At 40.4% G+C, this 16,003-nt stretch overlaps 5 protein-coding genes across 5 annotated transcripts; 3 read left to right on the top strand and 2 right to left on the bottom strand.

Annotated features, from left to right (window-relative positions):
• Positions 1-785: 785 nt before the first annotated feature.
• LOC106311556 (COBRA-like protein 6) lies at positions 786-3,502 on the top strand. Its single transcript, XM_013748756.1, has 6 exons — positions 786-1,012; positions 1,090-1,169; positions 1,739-2,195; positions 2,546-2,690; positions 2,784-3,064; positions 3,141-3,502. Exons 1-6 carry the CDS (start codon positions 955-957, stop codon positions 3,419-3,421), a joined length of 1,302 nt encoding a protein of 433 aa, XP_013604210.1. The 5' UTR covers positions 786-954; the 3' UTR covers positions 3,422-3,502.
• A 783-nt stretch (positions 3,503-4,285) lies between these two features.
• LOC106311555 (2,3-bisphosphoglycerate-independent phosphoglycerate mutase 1) lies at positions 4,286-7,167 on the top strand. The gene is made up of 6 exons (XM_013748754.1): positions 4,286-4,519; positions 5,061-5,339; positions 5,429-6,057; positions 6,188-6,476; positions 6,581-6,736; positions 6,833-7,167. Exons 1-6 carry the CDS (start codon positions 4,361-4,363, stop codon positions 6,992-6,994), a joined length of 1,674 nt encoding a protein of 557 aa, XP_013604208.1. The 5' UTR covers positions 4,286-4,360; the 3' UTR covers positions 6,995-7,167.
• A 48-nt stretch (positions 7,168-7,215) lies between these two features.
• On the bottom strand, positions 7,216-10,311 carry LOC106311554 (cell division cycle 5-like protein). The gene is made up of 4 exons (XM_013748753.1): positions 10,135-10,311; positions 8,319-10,049; positions 7,826-8,107; positions 7,216-7,717 (listed from the first exon to the last, which is right to left on the bottom strand). Exons 1-4 carry the CDS (start codon positions 10,309-10,311, stop codon positions 7,364-7,366), a joined length of 2,544 nt encoding a protein of 847 aa, XP_013604207.1. The 3' UTR covers positions 7,216-7,363.
• A 340-nt stretch (positions 10,312-10,651) lies between these two features.
• Positions 10,652-12,748, top strand: LOC106312503 (U2 small nuclear ribonucleoprotein A'-like). The gene is made up of 7 exons (XM_013750053.1): positions 10,652-10,819; positions 10,899-10,939; positions 11,018-11,147; positions 11,216-11,421; positions 11,740-11,898; positions 12,055-12,189; positions 12,370-12,748. Exons 1-7 carry the CDS (start codon positions 10,738-10,740, stop codon positions 12,373-12,375), a joined length of 759 nt encoding a protein of 252 aa, XP_013605507.1. The 5' UTR covers positions 10,652-10,737; the 3' UTR covers positions 12,376-12,748.
• Positions 12,735-14,275, bottom strand: LOC106312502 (aspartic proteinase nepenthesin-1). The gene has a single exon (XM_013750051.1). The coding sequence runs from the start codon at positions 14,226-14,228 to the stop codon at positions 12,873-12,875; it is 1,356 nt and encodes a 451-aa protein (XP_013605505.1). The 5' UTR covers positions 14,229-14,275; the 3' UTR covers positions 12,735-12,872.
• Positions 14,276-16,003: the final 1,728 nt, after the last annotated feature.

The raw sequence follows: 16,003 nt of genomic DNA, 5'->3' as shown, positions 1-16,003 counted from the left end.
GATCACCCGAGGTCTAATCCCTATATCCATGAGTTCTCTTTTCCCATAGTTAAGAAAGTATCATTTAGTTATTCCTTTTAGTTAGTTATAGTTTAAAAACCCTTTTAAAAACCATTGGTTGCACTTAGATTAAGTGATTACTTGCATTCTCGGTGCTTTCATATCTCTCAGAACTGGTTCGACAATCATTTATACTACAACATTTGTGTTAGGAGCCTTAAAAACTCTTAACATCATGTGTATGTATATATTATATATGCGTGTGTAATTACAGGGTTCTAAACTTTACAGGAAACCCAACCGAAAGTTTCTTAATTACACACGCATATATAATATATACATACACATACGTGTATTTTAATAACCTATTTAGTCAACATTTTTAATTGCATGTGAATAAATTGAGGCTTATAATTGTAATTTACAGATTGGTTTATCTTCAATTAATAAAAAGTAGTATAACCAATGACATCATAGAGAGAATAAACTCTTCTCTCTAGATTAATCCATGACCATGCGATTTACAGAAAATAAAAACTTAAACGTAAAGTAATATAACATTTCAGGAAGAAGAGAACGTGAAGCATTGATCTCTCTCACACTTATAGAAATAATAGCTGCCACCCACCAAAGTACACCATTGGTTTTTGTACAAGTAAGGCAAACCGAGTTTAGTTTACAGCTAATAGCTAGATAAAAATAAAAGTATGTAAAAACCAAAAATGGAAAGAAAAGAGTAAAGAGTGTCACAAATGCAAAACTCTTTGTTCAAGCACTAACAGTCACTGAACCACTTTGCTTTAATCATCTTTCTCTCTTCAACATGGAAACACGAGTTGTCACCCTTAACTCTTGAGATTTCTATCTATCTCTCTCTCTTTCTCTTAGAAAATAAAACTTGTTTCTTCTCTTTTTTCGTTTGTTCATCATTTGTAATACAAACACACGAGTGCAATGCTAAAGCTTTTGTTTGCCGTCACTACCATCCTCTTCACAATCTCACCATCCACACGTAAGTCTTCTATTCTTATTAAAATATAACATGTGAATTGAGTTTTCTCAGTATGATTAGTGATTAAATGGTTGCAGATGGGTTCGACCCCTTGGATCCATATGGTGAAATGATCATCAAATGGGATCTTCTTCAATCATCACCTGGCCATCACACAGTAATTTTTCTTCTTTCTTGTTATTTCCTCTGCATAGGTTTTGCTAGTTTAATTTTGTTTTGTATAAATAATGATTATTATTTGGTAAAAATAGTGTCCGAATCTTCAGCTTGAGATGAAGAAGTTAACTCAAACGTTTGTTTCTCCATTCCATCTCGAGTAAATTGATTTTGTCAACAGTCTTGTCGTTAAACTTGTAAATCTGATTATTATTACTTTTTGGTTCTCTTGAAGTTGTGTAGTCTGATTATGTAGTAATATAGCCTTTGTTGGATAGTTCAAAATTAGTTATGATGTATAAGTTTTCTCATTAAATGATATTATTACTATTAGTATTCGATCGATCAGAACATCTGATTTTTTTTTTGTGGTTCTCTTGACGTTTTTGTAAAGTCTGATTATGTAGTAATATAGTCCTTTTTGAATACTTATTCATATTAGTTTTGACGTATATATATTCATATATAAATTTTCTCATAAAATGATTTTTTTTCTAATATTCTATCGATCATGACATCTGATTATATATATTCTATATACCAAATGCTTGAGAATCAAAAATGTTACAGGTACTAGTAAAAATAGAGAACAAGCAAGAGTATCGCCACGTGGAGAAGCCAGGATGGAAGCTGAGTTGGCATTGGGTAAACAAAACAGTGATATGGGACATGAGAGGAGCTGAGACGACGGAGCAAGGCAACTGCTCAGCCTTTGCCTCCAGTGAAACACTCCCTCACTGCTGTCTCAGGCGACCGACCATCCTCGACCTTCTTCCCGGAGCTCCTTTCAACATGCAAGTCTCTAATTGCTGCCGTGGAGGTGTCTTGACTTCTATGTCTCAGGACCGCATCAACCACGTCTCTGCTTTCCGCATGACCATCGGAAGCTTTCCTGACGACCCTGGAGAGTTCACTATGCCTTATGATTTTGATATAGGTGTCCCTGGTTATACCTGCAGCAATGCCACGTCCGTGGACCCTACTAAGTATAGTACTGATAAGGGTCGACGCAAAACACAAGCTCTAGGTAAAGAACTCCATCTTCTTGCTGAAACATTCTTGCTATTTTTTCTATGGACTTGACTAGAGATGTTAAAATGGGCTTAACGCCCACAAATATAACAAACCTCGTATAAAAGTATGGTCCGTGGTCCATTTATCATATGTGAAAATAAGCGGACTTATATAAGGTTGGTCAATTTAGTCCGGTTATTTAGCGGGGATGTTTATTTAATTAGCATGCCCGCTAAATAAAAATATATCTGTTTATAATAAAATTACTCATACATTTTTAAGTGTTGTCTGTTAAAATGTATGTACCCGTTTAATTCACTTGACATACATTTTTGGTATTGTGTGTTTTGATGTTGAGAGCAGCAACATGGGAGGCAGAGTGCGTGTACTCTCAGACTAAGTCATCACAATCACCAAAATGCTGCGTTTCACTCTCTGCTTTCTACTACCAAAACATTGTTCCTTGCCCTACATGTAGCTGCGGCTTTTCGAGTTCCAATTGCGTCAAGTAATTATTAACTCTTCATCAATGTTTTTTTTTGTTATGCCTTGTGTCCTAAGACATAGCCCTGAGGTTTTTTTTTCTTGCTGGCTTGTTCAGGCCTGGTGAGATGCCGCCACTTTTGGAACAGAAACATGATCCACATGTGGAAGTATCTCCTGTGGTGCAGTGTACGAATCATATGTGTCCCATCCACATACACTGGCATGTCAAAGTGAACTACAAAAAGTATTGGAGGGTTAAGATCACAGCAACGAACCTCAATAAGATGAAGAATTACTCTGACTGGAACTTATTGGTGCTTCATCCAAACTTGAATAACGTTACACAAGTCTTCAGCTTTAACTACAAACCCATGACACCTCTTCACAAAAGCATCAGTAAGTAATTTTTTTATTTATTTCATTCAAATTATTACATCTTCTAAGTCTTTAACTTTTGTTGGTGTGGTTTCAGATGACACAGGGATGTTTTGGGGACTCAAGTTTTACAATGATGTTTTGCTGCAAGCAGGAGAGCTTGGAAATGTGCAAACAGAGATATTGCTAGGGAAGGATATAGGGAATTTCACTTTCAAAAACGGTTGGGCTTTTCCAAGGAGGATCTTGTTCAATGGAGATGAATGTGTTATGCCTTCTCCTGATGATTATCCGAGGCTCCCCAACTCTGCTTCTTCTTCCTCCGGTGTTTCTAGCTTTGTTTCATTCGTATTCTGTTTTCTCCTTTTACTTGTTTGAGTGTAAAGTTTTCATTAGAACCTGCACTGCTTAAGGCCTTTTCATGGACAATGCCTTAATAAATTGATAAAGAAAGATGAATTTAGCATGATCAATGCCTTCTGTTTATCAGTCTAGAAATAAAAATATTCAGACATCATGGTCACACTAACTGGATCAGGATGATCAACGCTTGTCCGGCCAGTTTAATAAAAATAGTATATATTCAAGAATCGTTATAAGAAGTCAGATGTTTATTATAGCATAGAAGAAAACCGTTGAGAAATTATGTTTATAACCGTTGAAAAATTATGTTTATATTGTTTTAAATTCCCATATTTTTTTTTTACGATATGGTAAAATTCCTGAACTGTATTCCTTAATGCTTCACTATAATAAAAGAAAAGATGGAAGTAAAAATTGTGTAATGGAAATAAGCCAATATTTCGTATACTAGGACTATTAAATACTTGAAGTAAGTAACAAGGCAATATTTTCCATAATACGATTAAAAAATAGGACTGGAGAAATGAAAGTATTGTTTTACTTCCATTAAGAAAAAATAAAAGAAATGGCAGTAAGAACAATAGGCCAATCAACAGACGTTTTCAGAAAGTCTTTTTCCTTATTCTTTTCACACTATATTACAAATTTGACGATATATTTTTCCTAAAAATATATAGAAGAAAAGAACAAAATGGTAAGTATTAGTATAATATAAGAGTATCTTTACAAAAGCATAGTCACAAGAGAAACAAACAAAAAAGGAAAACAAAAGAATATTCGGAGCCTCTAAATATTAAATTTGCGTGAAATACAATTGGCCCATTAGTCATTACGTGGGCCCATCTCCAAACTTGACTCTTATTAAAAGCCGCCCCTTGGTCCTCACCAAACTCACTTCTCTTTCTCAGATCTGTCTGAACAGCTTTTTTTCGATCGCATCACAAAACCTCAGCTATGGCTACCAACTCCGCCTGGAAACTAGATGACCACCCCAAGCTCCCCAAGGGCAAAACCATCGCCTTGATCGTCTTAGATGGCTGGGGTGAATCTGCCCCTGATGAGTACAACTGCATCCACACCGCTCCTACTCCCACCATGGATTCTCTTAAAAACGTATGTACCTTATTATCCTACTCTTATAGGTTATTAGAGTTAATCAAGTTGTACGTCCGGTTTAATATAAACCGTGGTTTGACTATACCGGTTATGAAAAGTATGTACATAAGTCAGAGCTATTGTAACAAACAGTCTAACTAGGTCTGGAATTTTTCTTCGAACCGGCTGAACCGAAACGAAACAAAATTGATTTTCGGTTCAGTTTCTGTTGGATATTCAGTAGATTATTATTTTAATTAGTTAAATAATCAGTTGGTTTATTATATATATTTGTTTTTAAAGACTTATTTATTTAAAATAATTTGGTGATTGATTTTTTTTTTTTTGAAAGGGTTTAATTTCTTACATTTATTGATTTTTATCACTGAAAATTTGGTTATTTATTTTGTGAATTTATGGTATAGAGTAGAGGATTTAATTATTAGTAATTTATTTCAGTTAAACCTCAATTATAAAAATTTGGATTTTTATTTCTTGCGTCAGGGTTTAGGGTTTTATTATTCCGTCGAACTATACTAATCTTCACCTTTTTTTACAGGGACGTCCTGATACATGGACGTTGATCAAAGCCCATGGAACAGCTGTTGGACTCCCTAGTGAAGACGATATGGGAAACAGTGAGGTTGGTCACAATGCACTCGGTGCTGGTCGTATCTTCGCTCAAGGTGCTAAGCTTTGCGACATTGCTCTCGCTTCCGGCAAAATCTTCGACGGTGAAGGCTTCAAATACGTCTCTGAGTCTTTCGAGAAGAACACTTTGCACTTCGTTGGACTTCTCAGTGACGGTGGAGTCCACTCTCGTCTCGACCAGCTCCAAGTATTGATCTTTTTTCTTCAACACTCTACATGTTTAACTTCTGTCTGATTGTTGTTGATTAGACATATTTTGTTGTGTTTCTTGTGTAGTTGCTGATCAAGGGCTCTGCTGAACGTGGTGCTAAGAGAATCCGTGTCCATATTCTTACTGATGGTCGTGATGTTTTGGACGGTTCAAGCGTCGGATTCGTGGAGACTCTCGAAGCCGACCTCGCTAAGCTGCGTGAGAACGGCGTGGACGCTCAGATTGCCTCTGGTGGAGGCCGTATGTACGTGACTCTGGACCGGTACGAGAACGATTGGGGTGTTGTGAAGCGTGGCTGGGACGCTCAGGTGCTTGGAGAAGCTCCCCACAAGTTCAAAAACGCTGTTGAAGCTGTCAAGACTCTGAGGAAGGAGCCTGGCGCTAACGACCAGTACCTCCCTCCGTTTGTGATTGTTGACGACGCAGGGAAAGCCGTTGGTCCTATCGTGGACGGTGATGCAGTTGTCACGTTCAACTTCAGGGCTGACCGTATGGTTATGCACGCCAAGGCGCTTGAGTACGAGGACTTTGACAAGTTTGACCGCGTGAGGTTCCCAAAGATCCGTTACGCTGGTATGCTTGAGTATGATGGAGAGCTAAAGCTTCCGAGCCGTTACCTTGTTTCTCCCCCGGAGATTGATAGAACCTCTGGTGAATATTTGACTCACAATGGCGTCAGTACTTTTGCTTGCAGGTTCTTAAACTTCTTTCTTCTTTTATATTGTAGTTGTTTTGCTCATTAGTGGTCTATATCATGCTAATGATCTAGCTTGGATTTTTTTTTTTGAACTGAACATGTATATATGTCAATGTATGTGAAACAGTGAGACGGTCAAGTTTGGGCATGTGACATTCTTCTGGAATGGAAACCGATCAGGATATTTCAACGAGAAACTGGAGCAGTATGTTGAAATCCCAAGTGACAGTGGAATCTCATTCAATGTCAAGCCAAAGATGAAGGCATTGGAGATTGCTGAGAAGGCGAGGGACGCGATTCTAAGTGGCAAGTTTGATCAGGTGCGAGTTAACTTGCCAAACAGTGATATGGTTGGACATACAGGTGACATTGATGCAACGGTTGTTGCTTGCGAGGCTGCGGATGTTGCTGTGAAGGTACTAATTTTCTTTTTTTTCTTAAAAGTGCATTGAAGAGTCTTGATGATATGGTTGAGTGACTCAGTCCACTAATGGTGTTGGGCCTGGTTTGGTTTTTGCAGATGATCCTAGATGCAATTGAACAAGTGAAAGGCATTTACGTTGTGACTGCTGATCACGGAAACGCAGAGGACATGGTTAAGAGGGATAAGGCTGGAAAGCCTGCTTTGGATAAAGAAGGGAAGCTTCAGATTCTTACCTCCCACACTCTCAAACCAGTAAGTCCATATCTGTGTTCTGCGTTATTACAGTAACTTAATACATTGGTATAGACTTTATGTGGCATTGTGGATACTGATTGGAATGTGTTGCAGGTGCCAATTGCCATTGGAGGACCAGGACTGTCTGAAGGAGTGAGGTTCCGCAAGGATCTGGAGATACCAGGACTTGCCAATGTAGCTGCTACCGTGATGAACCTCCATGGATTTGTGGCTCCCGCTGACTACGAGCCCACCCTTATTGAAGTTGTGGAGTAGAACTGAGAGCCTTCTTAGTTTTGAAAAGAGGCTGAAACTCTAAAAATTACGTTGTTTTGCTTTCCATTTAATAATGTTTACACAGACTACATTTTTTGATTTTGGTTTTCCACCAAAAATGTAATGTTGATTTCGGTTTAAACGATATTCAAGCCATGAGTTTTTTTTTTTTTAATATTAAAGAGGTTAAAGATTCTCACGATCTGTCATACTAGATCAAATTTCTAGATCATTGCAATAAGCATACAACTGAGAAATATCACAACATTTACAGAGTCATGACTCATAAAACTTGGAACCAAATACAAAGGTCAAGCTGCGTATCCTTATAACTTGGAAACAATACAAAACTCAAGTTCTGACAGATGTTTAAGAAGAAGCTTCCGTGGATATGGCAACGTCCTCTTCCTCTCCAGTGGCTAGCTTAGCTTCTTTCAGATTGTGAGAATCTTCAACGTCCGCTTGTTTCAATGCTTGTACTCGGAACCCGACCATTATCTCCTCTGCTTTTTCAAGCGTTGACAACAGTTTTCCATAGCTCGCTTGCAGTTTCCTCTCCGTCTCCTTTTGCTTGACCACTTCTTCCTCCAGATTCTTCTTCCTGAAAGACGCAGCCATCTCTTCTTGCCTCTTCAATGCTTTAAAGCACTCCACTTCTGTTCCACCAATCTCAATCTGCTTCAAACTCGCCTCTATTTGGCTCCACACGGTCTCTGCCCGTTTCTGTCAAATGAACAAATAGTAAATCATTAAACATTACAGCAACCTTAAAAGCGATAGTACTCTATAGTTTCAGAATTGAGATACATGCAATGAGGACTATACTTATACCTCATGACCCTTTGTGTAAGTTTTATACTTAGCCTTCATATGTTCTGCCTTCTTCTCATCTTCCTCCATCTTTTTTCTCGCATTCTCCATCTCCACTTGCAAAGCTGCAACTTTCTCTGCCTTCACAGCAACACTTGAGGGCCCGTAAGCATTTCGTGTGGGGAAGTACATGAGATCCTTCACGCAATCGTCGTGAGCTTTTACGAAATCTTCAAGGGTCTTGTTCTCGTTTCCCATTGCCTTGCAAAGAAACTTCCCCTCCTCCTTTATCATCTTGTCAGCCTACCATAAAAATCATGGAATGCTTTCATTAGACAGCCCCTATCGTATACAAGATTAAAGGTGTTGCTTCAAACCCATGTGCATAATATCCATCAAGCAACCTATCCATAAACCCAGAGAAATTTAAGGACTCTAAAGGTAGTTCAAAGTAATAAATCAACTAAACGACAAAAGTAAACTGAGATCAGGAAGATATTATTCATATTCATACCTCTTCGAGATCATTTTCCTCAAAATCTTCGATTGGAGTAACTTGAGAACCAGAACTGTTAGCACGGTTCTTGGCTCCTTTCTTTTTCTCAGCTTTCCCATCAAGAGGATACTTTGCATTATCATGCTCCAGCAACTGTAGAAGCTCCCTTCTAACCAATTTATCTGCAACCTCTTCTGGAGTAGGAGGAACAACAGAACTTTTGTCTCCGTTGGCTGAAAGCAACGAGTTCTTAATTAGTTCTAACGAAGCTGCTGGAGGTCTAGGAAGATCTCTCTGCAACACCTTGGACCTTTTCCTAAGTAGTGCCTGCTGTCTCGCTTCCTCCTCAGCCTTTTCTCTAGCTATCTTGTCTGACATGTCTTCCTCAATTTTCTCTTCTTGCTCTTCACTTTCCTCTGGAGGAGGTTGTGCAACTATCTGGTACTCGTTCCTTGGCTGAGGAAGCCCAGTAAGTCCAGTGCGTAAGCTCCTTCTAGCTTCCTCTCGTCTCTGCCCCTCAAGTTTAGCGCTCTCGTGCATGTCCATGTCTTCATTTATGTGAAGTTCATCCCTGAAGGGAGTACCTCTAGGTGTCATAGCGAAAGAAGAACCATCCCTTGATGGCGTCAAGCCAAGTCTGGGAGTAAGGCCGGCACCACCAGGAGTCATCGAAGGAGTCATTGAAGGAGTCAGCATCGGATTAGGCGTTTGAATCTCTTTCTTCCTAGGAGTGACCCCGGTGAAGTCAGAAGGGTGCAACTCAGGATTCTCTCCTCCTAGCAAAGGTGTCTGAGAGTCTCTCAATCTAGCCAGATTCTCTGCTTCCATCATAATAGCATCACCTTTACCAGCAGGAGTTCTTTGAGGCGTCCTCATGGGCGTCATCCCTTGCCTTGGTGTTTGTGAGTAATTCGCCAAAAGCGCACGAGTAGCAGCACTGCCTTCTGTTAGCTCCTCATTCTCCGCAAGAAGATCGCTAGCGTACCCCATCTTTGCAATCTCCTCTAACTCGTGATCTGAAATCTGCGGTGGCGGTAACATTAGCTTCGACCTCTTCCTAACAGCTTCAGGATCATTCATCTTATTCGCTTGCAATATAGCTGCTGGAGCATCCCTTCTCTCAGCAATTTTGTTCCTCGCAACATCTTGTCTGCGCAACTGCGCTTCCACATCAGCTCTTCTTCTCCCTTCAAGATCCTCAATGGTTGTCGGAAACTTCACCTGATCAGCAGGACGATCTTCATCAGCAGTATCATAAAACCCCGCAGGCGCCCTCTTCTCAAAAGGAATCTCCGCATTATAATCAATCCCCTTCCGTTTCCTTTTCCTATGACTATTACCAATCCCAGCCGCCTTCAACTCTCTCCTCTTCTGCAAAGAAGCAAGCCTCCTCGCTTCCTCGAGCTGCTTCTCTCTAGCTTTTCTCTTAGCCTTCTTCCCCCTAGTGTTAGCCAACCTCGCCCTCGCTTCAGAAAGCATTTCTTTCTCGTCTTCGTCCATATCCACCGGATCAGGGCGAGCAGGCTTCGATTCCGGGTTGGGGTCGATCTCACCGGGACGCAGCTTTCTCGGATCATCCGCTGCTTCGTAACTCTCGTCCTTAGTGCACGCTGCGTCAAGAAGCTTCTCGTACCTCTCAAGGCACTGAGAGGGTGTACGCCCCACAATAGGAGCAATAGTTCTCCACTGAGTAGGTAGTAGTTTGGCAAGATGTAGAAGCTTCTCATCTTCTTCTCTAGTCCATTCAGTCTGCATTAACAGTTTCTAACTCAGTAAACATCATAAAGGCATAAACTTTCTACTAATTACAGAATCAAGTCAATAAAGGCATAACCTTTTTGATAGAAGGATCGAGCCATTCGTACCAACGAGCTTTACACTGTTTAGCAGACTTGCGAACAAGGAGAGACGAGATCCGAGCCCATTGGTTCTTGCCGTACTTCATCACGGCGGCTTTGAGGATCTCATCTTCGGTGTTCTTCCACACACCTCCCTTGATCATAATCCTCATCTTCGCTCAACTGTTTTTTTTTTGTCTCCAATTAACTCAAATTCAAGGCTGTGTGGAGCAAATGCTCACGCTAATCGGTGGAACGAAGAACACAAGGAAGCGAGATTGAGAGTAACCCCTAGCTTAGGGCTCGAAACAACGAAGAAGAACTGTTCCAATCGAAAGGTAGTCCCTTTCTTTAAAAAAAAATAATAATAACGAAATTTTATTATAAAGCAGCCCAAATAGCCCATTATTCCACTTTAATTTTAAATGGGTTTTGCTATTATATCATGGGCCAGCTCAAATAGCCCAATAGTGCACTTAAATGGGCCGAGTGATAATATCAAAGAGACTTGCTCCGTCTCCGTGAGTTCTTCGACACCCTTCCTCTTCTGAATCCGACGAGCAGAGTGCAAGAAGCTGTAAAACACTAGTGGTAGTATAATGGTGAAGCTCACAGCTGATTTGATCTGGAACAGTCCTCACTTCTTCAACGCCATCAAGGAGCGAGAGTTGGAGCTACGAGGTAAACTCATCGTCTTCCCCATTACCGTTCTAGGGTTTTCGTAACCATAAAAGCATCTTCTGTGGCTATTTTGTTGCAGGCAACAAGATTCCTGTAATCGAGAACTTGGGTGCTACTGAGGTACTTTCTCTGATATGCCATTGTAAATCTCCTTCTTTTTTTATTACTAATCAGCTTGTGTTGTTTTTTTTATTACAGGACCAGTTCGATACAATAGATCTGTCTGATAATGAGATAGTTAAGCTAGAGAATTTTCCGCTTCTCAACCGGTTAGGAACTCTGATTGTAAATAACAATCGGATCACCAGGATAAACCCTAACATTGGAGGTAAAGTCTCCCCTTTTGAATGTGTTGTAATGAAGTGTTGTGTTTATTCTGTGGTTTTTCTTCTGCAGAGTTCTTGCCGAAGCTGCACACTTTGGTTCTTACGAACAACAGGCTTGTGAATTTGGTTGAGATTGATCCCCTTGCCTCCATCCCAAAGCTTCAGTACCTTAGTTTGTTGGATAATAATATCACCAAGAAGCCAAATTATCGCCTTTATGTGATTCACAAGCTTAAATCACTTCGAGTGCTGGATTTCATTAAAGTCAAAGCTAAGGTGAGGAGCTTATTACTCTGTTTTCAAGTTTTTTCTTGTGTTATAGACTCTGTAGTGTCTTAATCAGCTCCTTAGTGTACCTCCCTATGATTCTTGTAGACGCTGTAGTGTCGTATTCAGCTTCTTGTGCTATAGACTCTGTAGTGTCGGATTCAGTTTCTTGTAGTATTTGCCTCTCCCTTGAGATTTTAGCCCACCGTAGCCTATGCAAAGCCATTAGATGGTTTAACCGGAGTTTAGGCAATAGTATCTACTGGTGAATTAGAAAATGCTGAGAAGAAATTCATTATTAACTTGACAATTATTGTTTCCTAACAGGAGAGAGCTGAAGCTGCGGCTTTGTTTACATCTAAGGAAGCAGAAGAAGAGGTTAAGAAGGTATCTCAGGAGGTGGTTCAAAAAGTTTCAGATACTACAGAAGATGCAGAGGCTCCAAAAGTGGTGGCCCCAACACAGGAGCAGATTTTAGCTATCAAGGTGCGTTTTATCTATAAATCGAGTCAAATGGATTTTCATCGGAGTAGCGTAGGGACAAAGGATTATTCGTTGATTTGTTTGTTTATAAATATGAAGTAAGTGAAGGCTCTGTGTTTGATAGTAATATTTCTGTTTTTCATTTTGATGATGTTGCAGGCTGCAATTGTCAATTCCCAGACGATAGAAGAAATTGCCAGACTCGAACAGGCTTTGAAGTTTGGCCAGGTTCCTGCAGGCCTGGTAGTTCCTGATCCTGCATCTGGTGTTAATGACGGTTCTGGTCCTATGGAGGTAGGGTTCTTATATTAAAGTTCTGCTCCTTGTTCAGTGAATCTTTTGGTTTTAAAGTAGATAAATATGTGTTGATTTTAGAACTGCTTGACTGGTTGATGTTTCTGTTTTTGGATTCATATAAACATTTTCATGGGTTGGATCATCAACTAAAAATTCCCTGCATTTACTGTGTTTCAGGAATAGAAAGTGTGGCAGTTTCGCGTCCAATCATGGTAGCTGCTACTCGTCCTCAGATGCTCACAGCAGTTATTGTCTGACAAGCTTCACGATCCTTCAAGGTTTCTGTTACTTCCTTTAGAAATTTGTAAACTACTTGTGCTCGAGAGCATCTGTTTTTGAACCCTTGGAAAGAGTGACTTAGAGGATGTAATCTTTAGCCTACATTTGCAGACGGAGAGAGAGAAGCTGCACACATAATTTAGCAATACTGTTTTTTTTTTTTGCATTATAGTTTCTTCTCAATTTATCAATAACTTAACTAGATAAGAAACTTGTGGAAGTGACTTTTACTAAATGTAATTTACTAAAAAAACCTGTGGATGTGACTTTTCTTGGAGTTGCAAGCCGAAAATCAATAACATTCATCAATCTAGATGGGTTCTTTTATTCACGAACCCTTCACAAATAAACATCGTACAAATAAGGCAAAACGACGACGAACAATAGATTACATATTTCTCTTAGTTGCATGCCTCAGTAGCAATACCTAGGCGAGAATTAGGAACATCAAACAAGATCCTCAGATTCTGCTGCTGGAGATTCGCGATCACGTTCAGAACAGCGTTCGCGTTCAGCGGTATCCCCGCCATCGACAGACACGCCAGCGTTCCCGCGCTGCTGTGTATAAGCGTGTTCTCCACCGGCAGCTTCAAATCGAGTGACGTCATGTGCAGCGTTACCTTTGGCGCCAAGCTATCGCTATCCGCCGCGAAACACGTGTCGAACGCTCCCAGCGTCGAGAACGGGCCTTTCACCTGGCTCCTAAACTCGTCTCTGATTGCCTCGTAAACCGGTTGGACAAACCGGGTGATCACAGTACCGGAATCGATTATCGTACCGGCGCCTGAATTTGAGTCAAACGTCAAGTACGTAGGGTCAACGGGGACCTGTGTGGGTCCCACACTCACTCCGGTGAGATTGACGTAGTAAAGTGAAGGACGGTGAGCGCTGCGGAGGAGAGGAGTGTATCTGATGGATCTCGGTTGGCCCATCGGGCCCAGTTTCAACGACCCGGAGAAGTAGAACGACCTGAAGCTAGGGAGGCAGTACGAGAACACGCCTGAGTAAAGCGACGTCGTTTGGGAGATTAACGACGTGGGCCCACGTCCCAGGCCCATTAGTCCTTGCGGTGGTAGAGAGTTCCCGGAAGCAGAGTTGATGCATCCGAATGAGAAGTTTGAGATGACGTCAGAGGCTAACGTCAGCGTGTCTTGGACGAGCGAGGCGGAGAATGACGAACCTCCGCCGTATGATTGGTTGAAGGAGCAGGTGGACGGTGGTGACGGCGAGGAGGATGGGCACGTGAGGCCACGTGCTTGCGTGCATTCTGCGGCGGAGCAAGAGACGGTGGAGTATGTGGAGGAGGAGTTGGGATTGAAGCAAGCGGCGGTTGCGGCGGTGGAACAGCCCGAGCAGCCGGAGCAAGGGAGCCAAACGGCGTCGTTGCTGGTGTCTAGGACCATGAACATGAGCTGAGGAGGAGTGCCGAGCCTGGATCGGACGACGTAGTTGCCGGTGTGGAGGAGCTGGTTAGCGGAGGCTATAGGGACGGAGGTTCGGTTGGGTTTGTCGGCGACGAGGCTCGAGAGGTAGATGAGGCGGTGAGAGTCTGCGGAGGCCATGTGGAGGACGGTGTCCATGACGGAGGTGGAGGTAGGATTTGCTGCGAAAGGTGAGCATCTGGCGTTAACGGGGATGATTGAGAGATCGTCGGAACCATCGGGAGCGGCGGTCGCACATGTGTCACGTGTAGCGGTGGTTAGCGTGAACGGCAAGAGAAGGGCCACGAAGAAGAAATGGAGGGTCGAGGAGGCCATGGTTTTGAGATAATGTGGTGGTGTGGATATCAGATAATGCTCTTTGAATGTGGTGTATATATATATGGCAAAAGTGATATCCCAAAGTACGAAAATGTCCCTCAACGTCGAGGTGTGGTTGGTGGATCCGGTCTGGTCACTCCTATCTGGACTGGCAGGCAGTACTACTTGATCATTTCACGTGAGTCATTTAAATTAAAAAGTGAATGTTTGATTTTTCTTGGTGATCTGGTCAAAACTATAAGTTTCAAGTATTCGCAGTTTTCCTCATACCGTACCTTATGTAAATATAAGATTGGAAGCTAATATAGACAAGTTTGCATTTTGCAGCAGTTTCGAGTTGCATATATTTTGGCACCGGCGTTGATCCAAACCAACTAAATCTTGGAGGTTTTTAACATACACTGTTGTGAGTTTTAACTTGAAAGCTTGAAATAAGATAAAAGTCACGAGGAGACAGAGTGTGCGTGGGGAAGTAGCCAGAAAGTCAGTCAGGGACCCAAAGGCATTGTTTGCATGTGAAGTGAAGTGCGTTTTTGGATAGTGATAAACAACCATAAACCAGACCAACCAATTATTTAGCTGCCATATCATGACAAAACTCTTAACAGTCTGTTTATTTTTGGTTCTTATTCCATTCTTTTTGTTTGGTTGCGACGAGTGAATTATACATGTTCGCACCTAGACCTAGTGGTTGTTTTCTTTAATAGAATTTATGCTGTTTGATTGATACTCCATTAGTGCATTTATCTTTAGATACCTATAAGTTTACAGAACATCCGGTATAGTTCATTTGACAATTTTGTTTTGGGATCATCATCACGATTTTATAAAATCATCCAGTTTGTAATCAATAAAATCTTCTCATAAGTCATGAGACGAAACCGTTATGTACATTATTTCAGTTTATATGTTTTGTGGATCATTAACGTGAACTTTCGACACTAGATAAGAAAAAGTTTCACAAAAGTTGTAATAAAAGAAAACAGTCCATAATTATGAAAGTCCGTGAGCATCCCTTACCGTGTTGTAATGAAAAGTCCGACTATTCCTCTTTTGTCTTTTTCTATCCTGGTTTGTTCACGAGCCATTTTTAAGTGTATACCGGCTATATTATAGGTGCATTGTATAGTTTTGTTTACGGAATTTTATTGTTTGTTTGTTTTTTTTGTCTATAATGTGATGGATGGAACTTTGGAAATTACATAGGTTGATGAGTTTGATAGAAGAATGAACGACGAAGTCATATGTTGATATTTTCATATCTTATATGTTCAAAGTTGAGGGTGATGAAACTTGTTAGTGTTTACTTAGGTAATTGTTTGTATATAAATCAAAATAGTGCATGGAAAAAGATAATAAATTTGAATTTAAAAATTTAACAATTTAAATAAACAATAAAATAAAAATTTCCTCTTATTTCACCAATTGTTTTTAGAAAAACATAGAATTGTAATATATTAAAAAAAACCTTATAACATTTTTAGAATCACATACTTAGGAAATTGTTTTATTTATATATTTTTTCTGACTTTGATATAGATGATTTGGGGTTGACAAAAAAGTTTGAAATATGGCTCAATATAATTTCTTTTTAAAAGCAGGGCTTTAAAATGTTAGGGTTTCAAAATAACTGGGCCTTGAATATGTGGTTTAGTCTGATACTGAGAAAACTATTAGGACTTCAACTCCTCTTTTTATCTCTGTCGGGAATGTGGGCACTAATTTCCCTATTCATGTAGGTAAAATTGTTTCTTAGTTTGTGAGATTGAAAA

The sequence above is a fragment of the Brassica oleracea genome, chromosome C8 (genome assembly GCF_000695525.1).
Source record: "Brassica oleracea var. oleracea cultivar TO1000 chromosome C8, BOL, whole genome shotgun sequence".
Classification (NCBI taxonomy): domain Eukaryota; kingdom Viridiplantae; phylum Streptophyta; class Magnoliopsida; order Brassicales; family Brassicaceae; genus Brassica; species Brassica oleracea.
This window is presented reverse-complemented; position numbering and strand designations above follow the sequence as displayed.

Bases quoted from the DNA above. Each gene is read 5' to 3' on its own strand.
- LOC106311556 (XM_013748756.1), top strand. From the start codon at position 955: ATGCTAAAGCTTTTGTTTGCCGTCACTACCATCCTCTTCACAATCTCA. The intron at 2,691-2,783 runs GTAATTATTAAC...TGGCTTGTTCAG, and splicing joins TCGAGTTCCAATTGCGTCAA to GCCTGGTGAGATGCCGCCAC. The intron at 3,065-3,140 runs GTAAGTAATTTT...GTGTGGTTTCAG, and splicing joins ACCTCTTCACAAAAGCATCA to ATGACACAGGGATGTTTTGG.
- LOC106311555 (XM_013748754.1), top strand. From the start codon at position 4,361: ATGGCTACCAACTCCGCCTGGAAACTAGATGACCACCCCAAGCTCCCC. The intron at 6,058-6,187 runs GTTCTTAAACTT...TATGTGAAACAG, and splicing joins GTCAGTACTTTTGCTTGCAG to TGAGACGGTCAAGTTTGGGC. The intron at 6,477-6,580 runs GTACTAATTTTC...TGGTTTTTGCAG, and splicing joins CTGCGGATGTTGCTGTGAAG to ATGATCCTAGATGCAATTGA.
- LOC106311554 (XM_013748753.1), bottom strand. From the start codon at position 10,311: ATGAGGATTATGATCAAGGGAGGTGTGTGGAAGAACACCGAAGATGAG. The intron at 10,050-10,134 runs GTTATGCCTTTA...CTGTTAATGCAG, and splicing joins TCGATCCTTCTATCAAAAAG to ACTGAATGGACTAGAGAAGA. The intron at 8,108-8,318 runs GTATGAATATGA...TTTTTATGGTAG, and splicing joins AGGAAAATGATCTCGAAGAG to GCTGACAAGATGATAAAGGA.
- LOC106312503 (XM_013750053.1), top strand. From the start codon at position 10,738: ATGGTGAAGCTCACAGCTGATTTGATCTGGAACAGTCCTCACTTCTTC. The intron at 10,820-10,898 runs GTAAACTCATCG...ATTTTGTTGCAG, and splicing joins GCGAGAGTTGGAGCTACGAG to GCAACAAGATTCCTGTAATC. The intron at 11,899-12,054 runs GTGCGTTTTATC...ATGATGTTGCAG, and splicing joins AGCAGATTTTAGCTATCAAG to GCTGCAATTGTCAATTCCCA.
- LOC106312502 (XM_013750051.1), bottom strand. From the start codon at position 14,228: ATGGCCTCCTCGACCCTCCATTTCTTCTTCGTGGCCCTTCTCTTGCCG.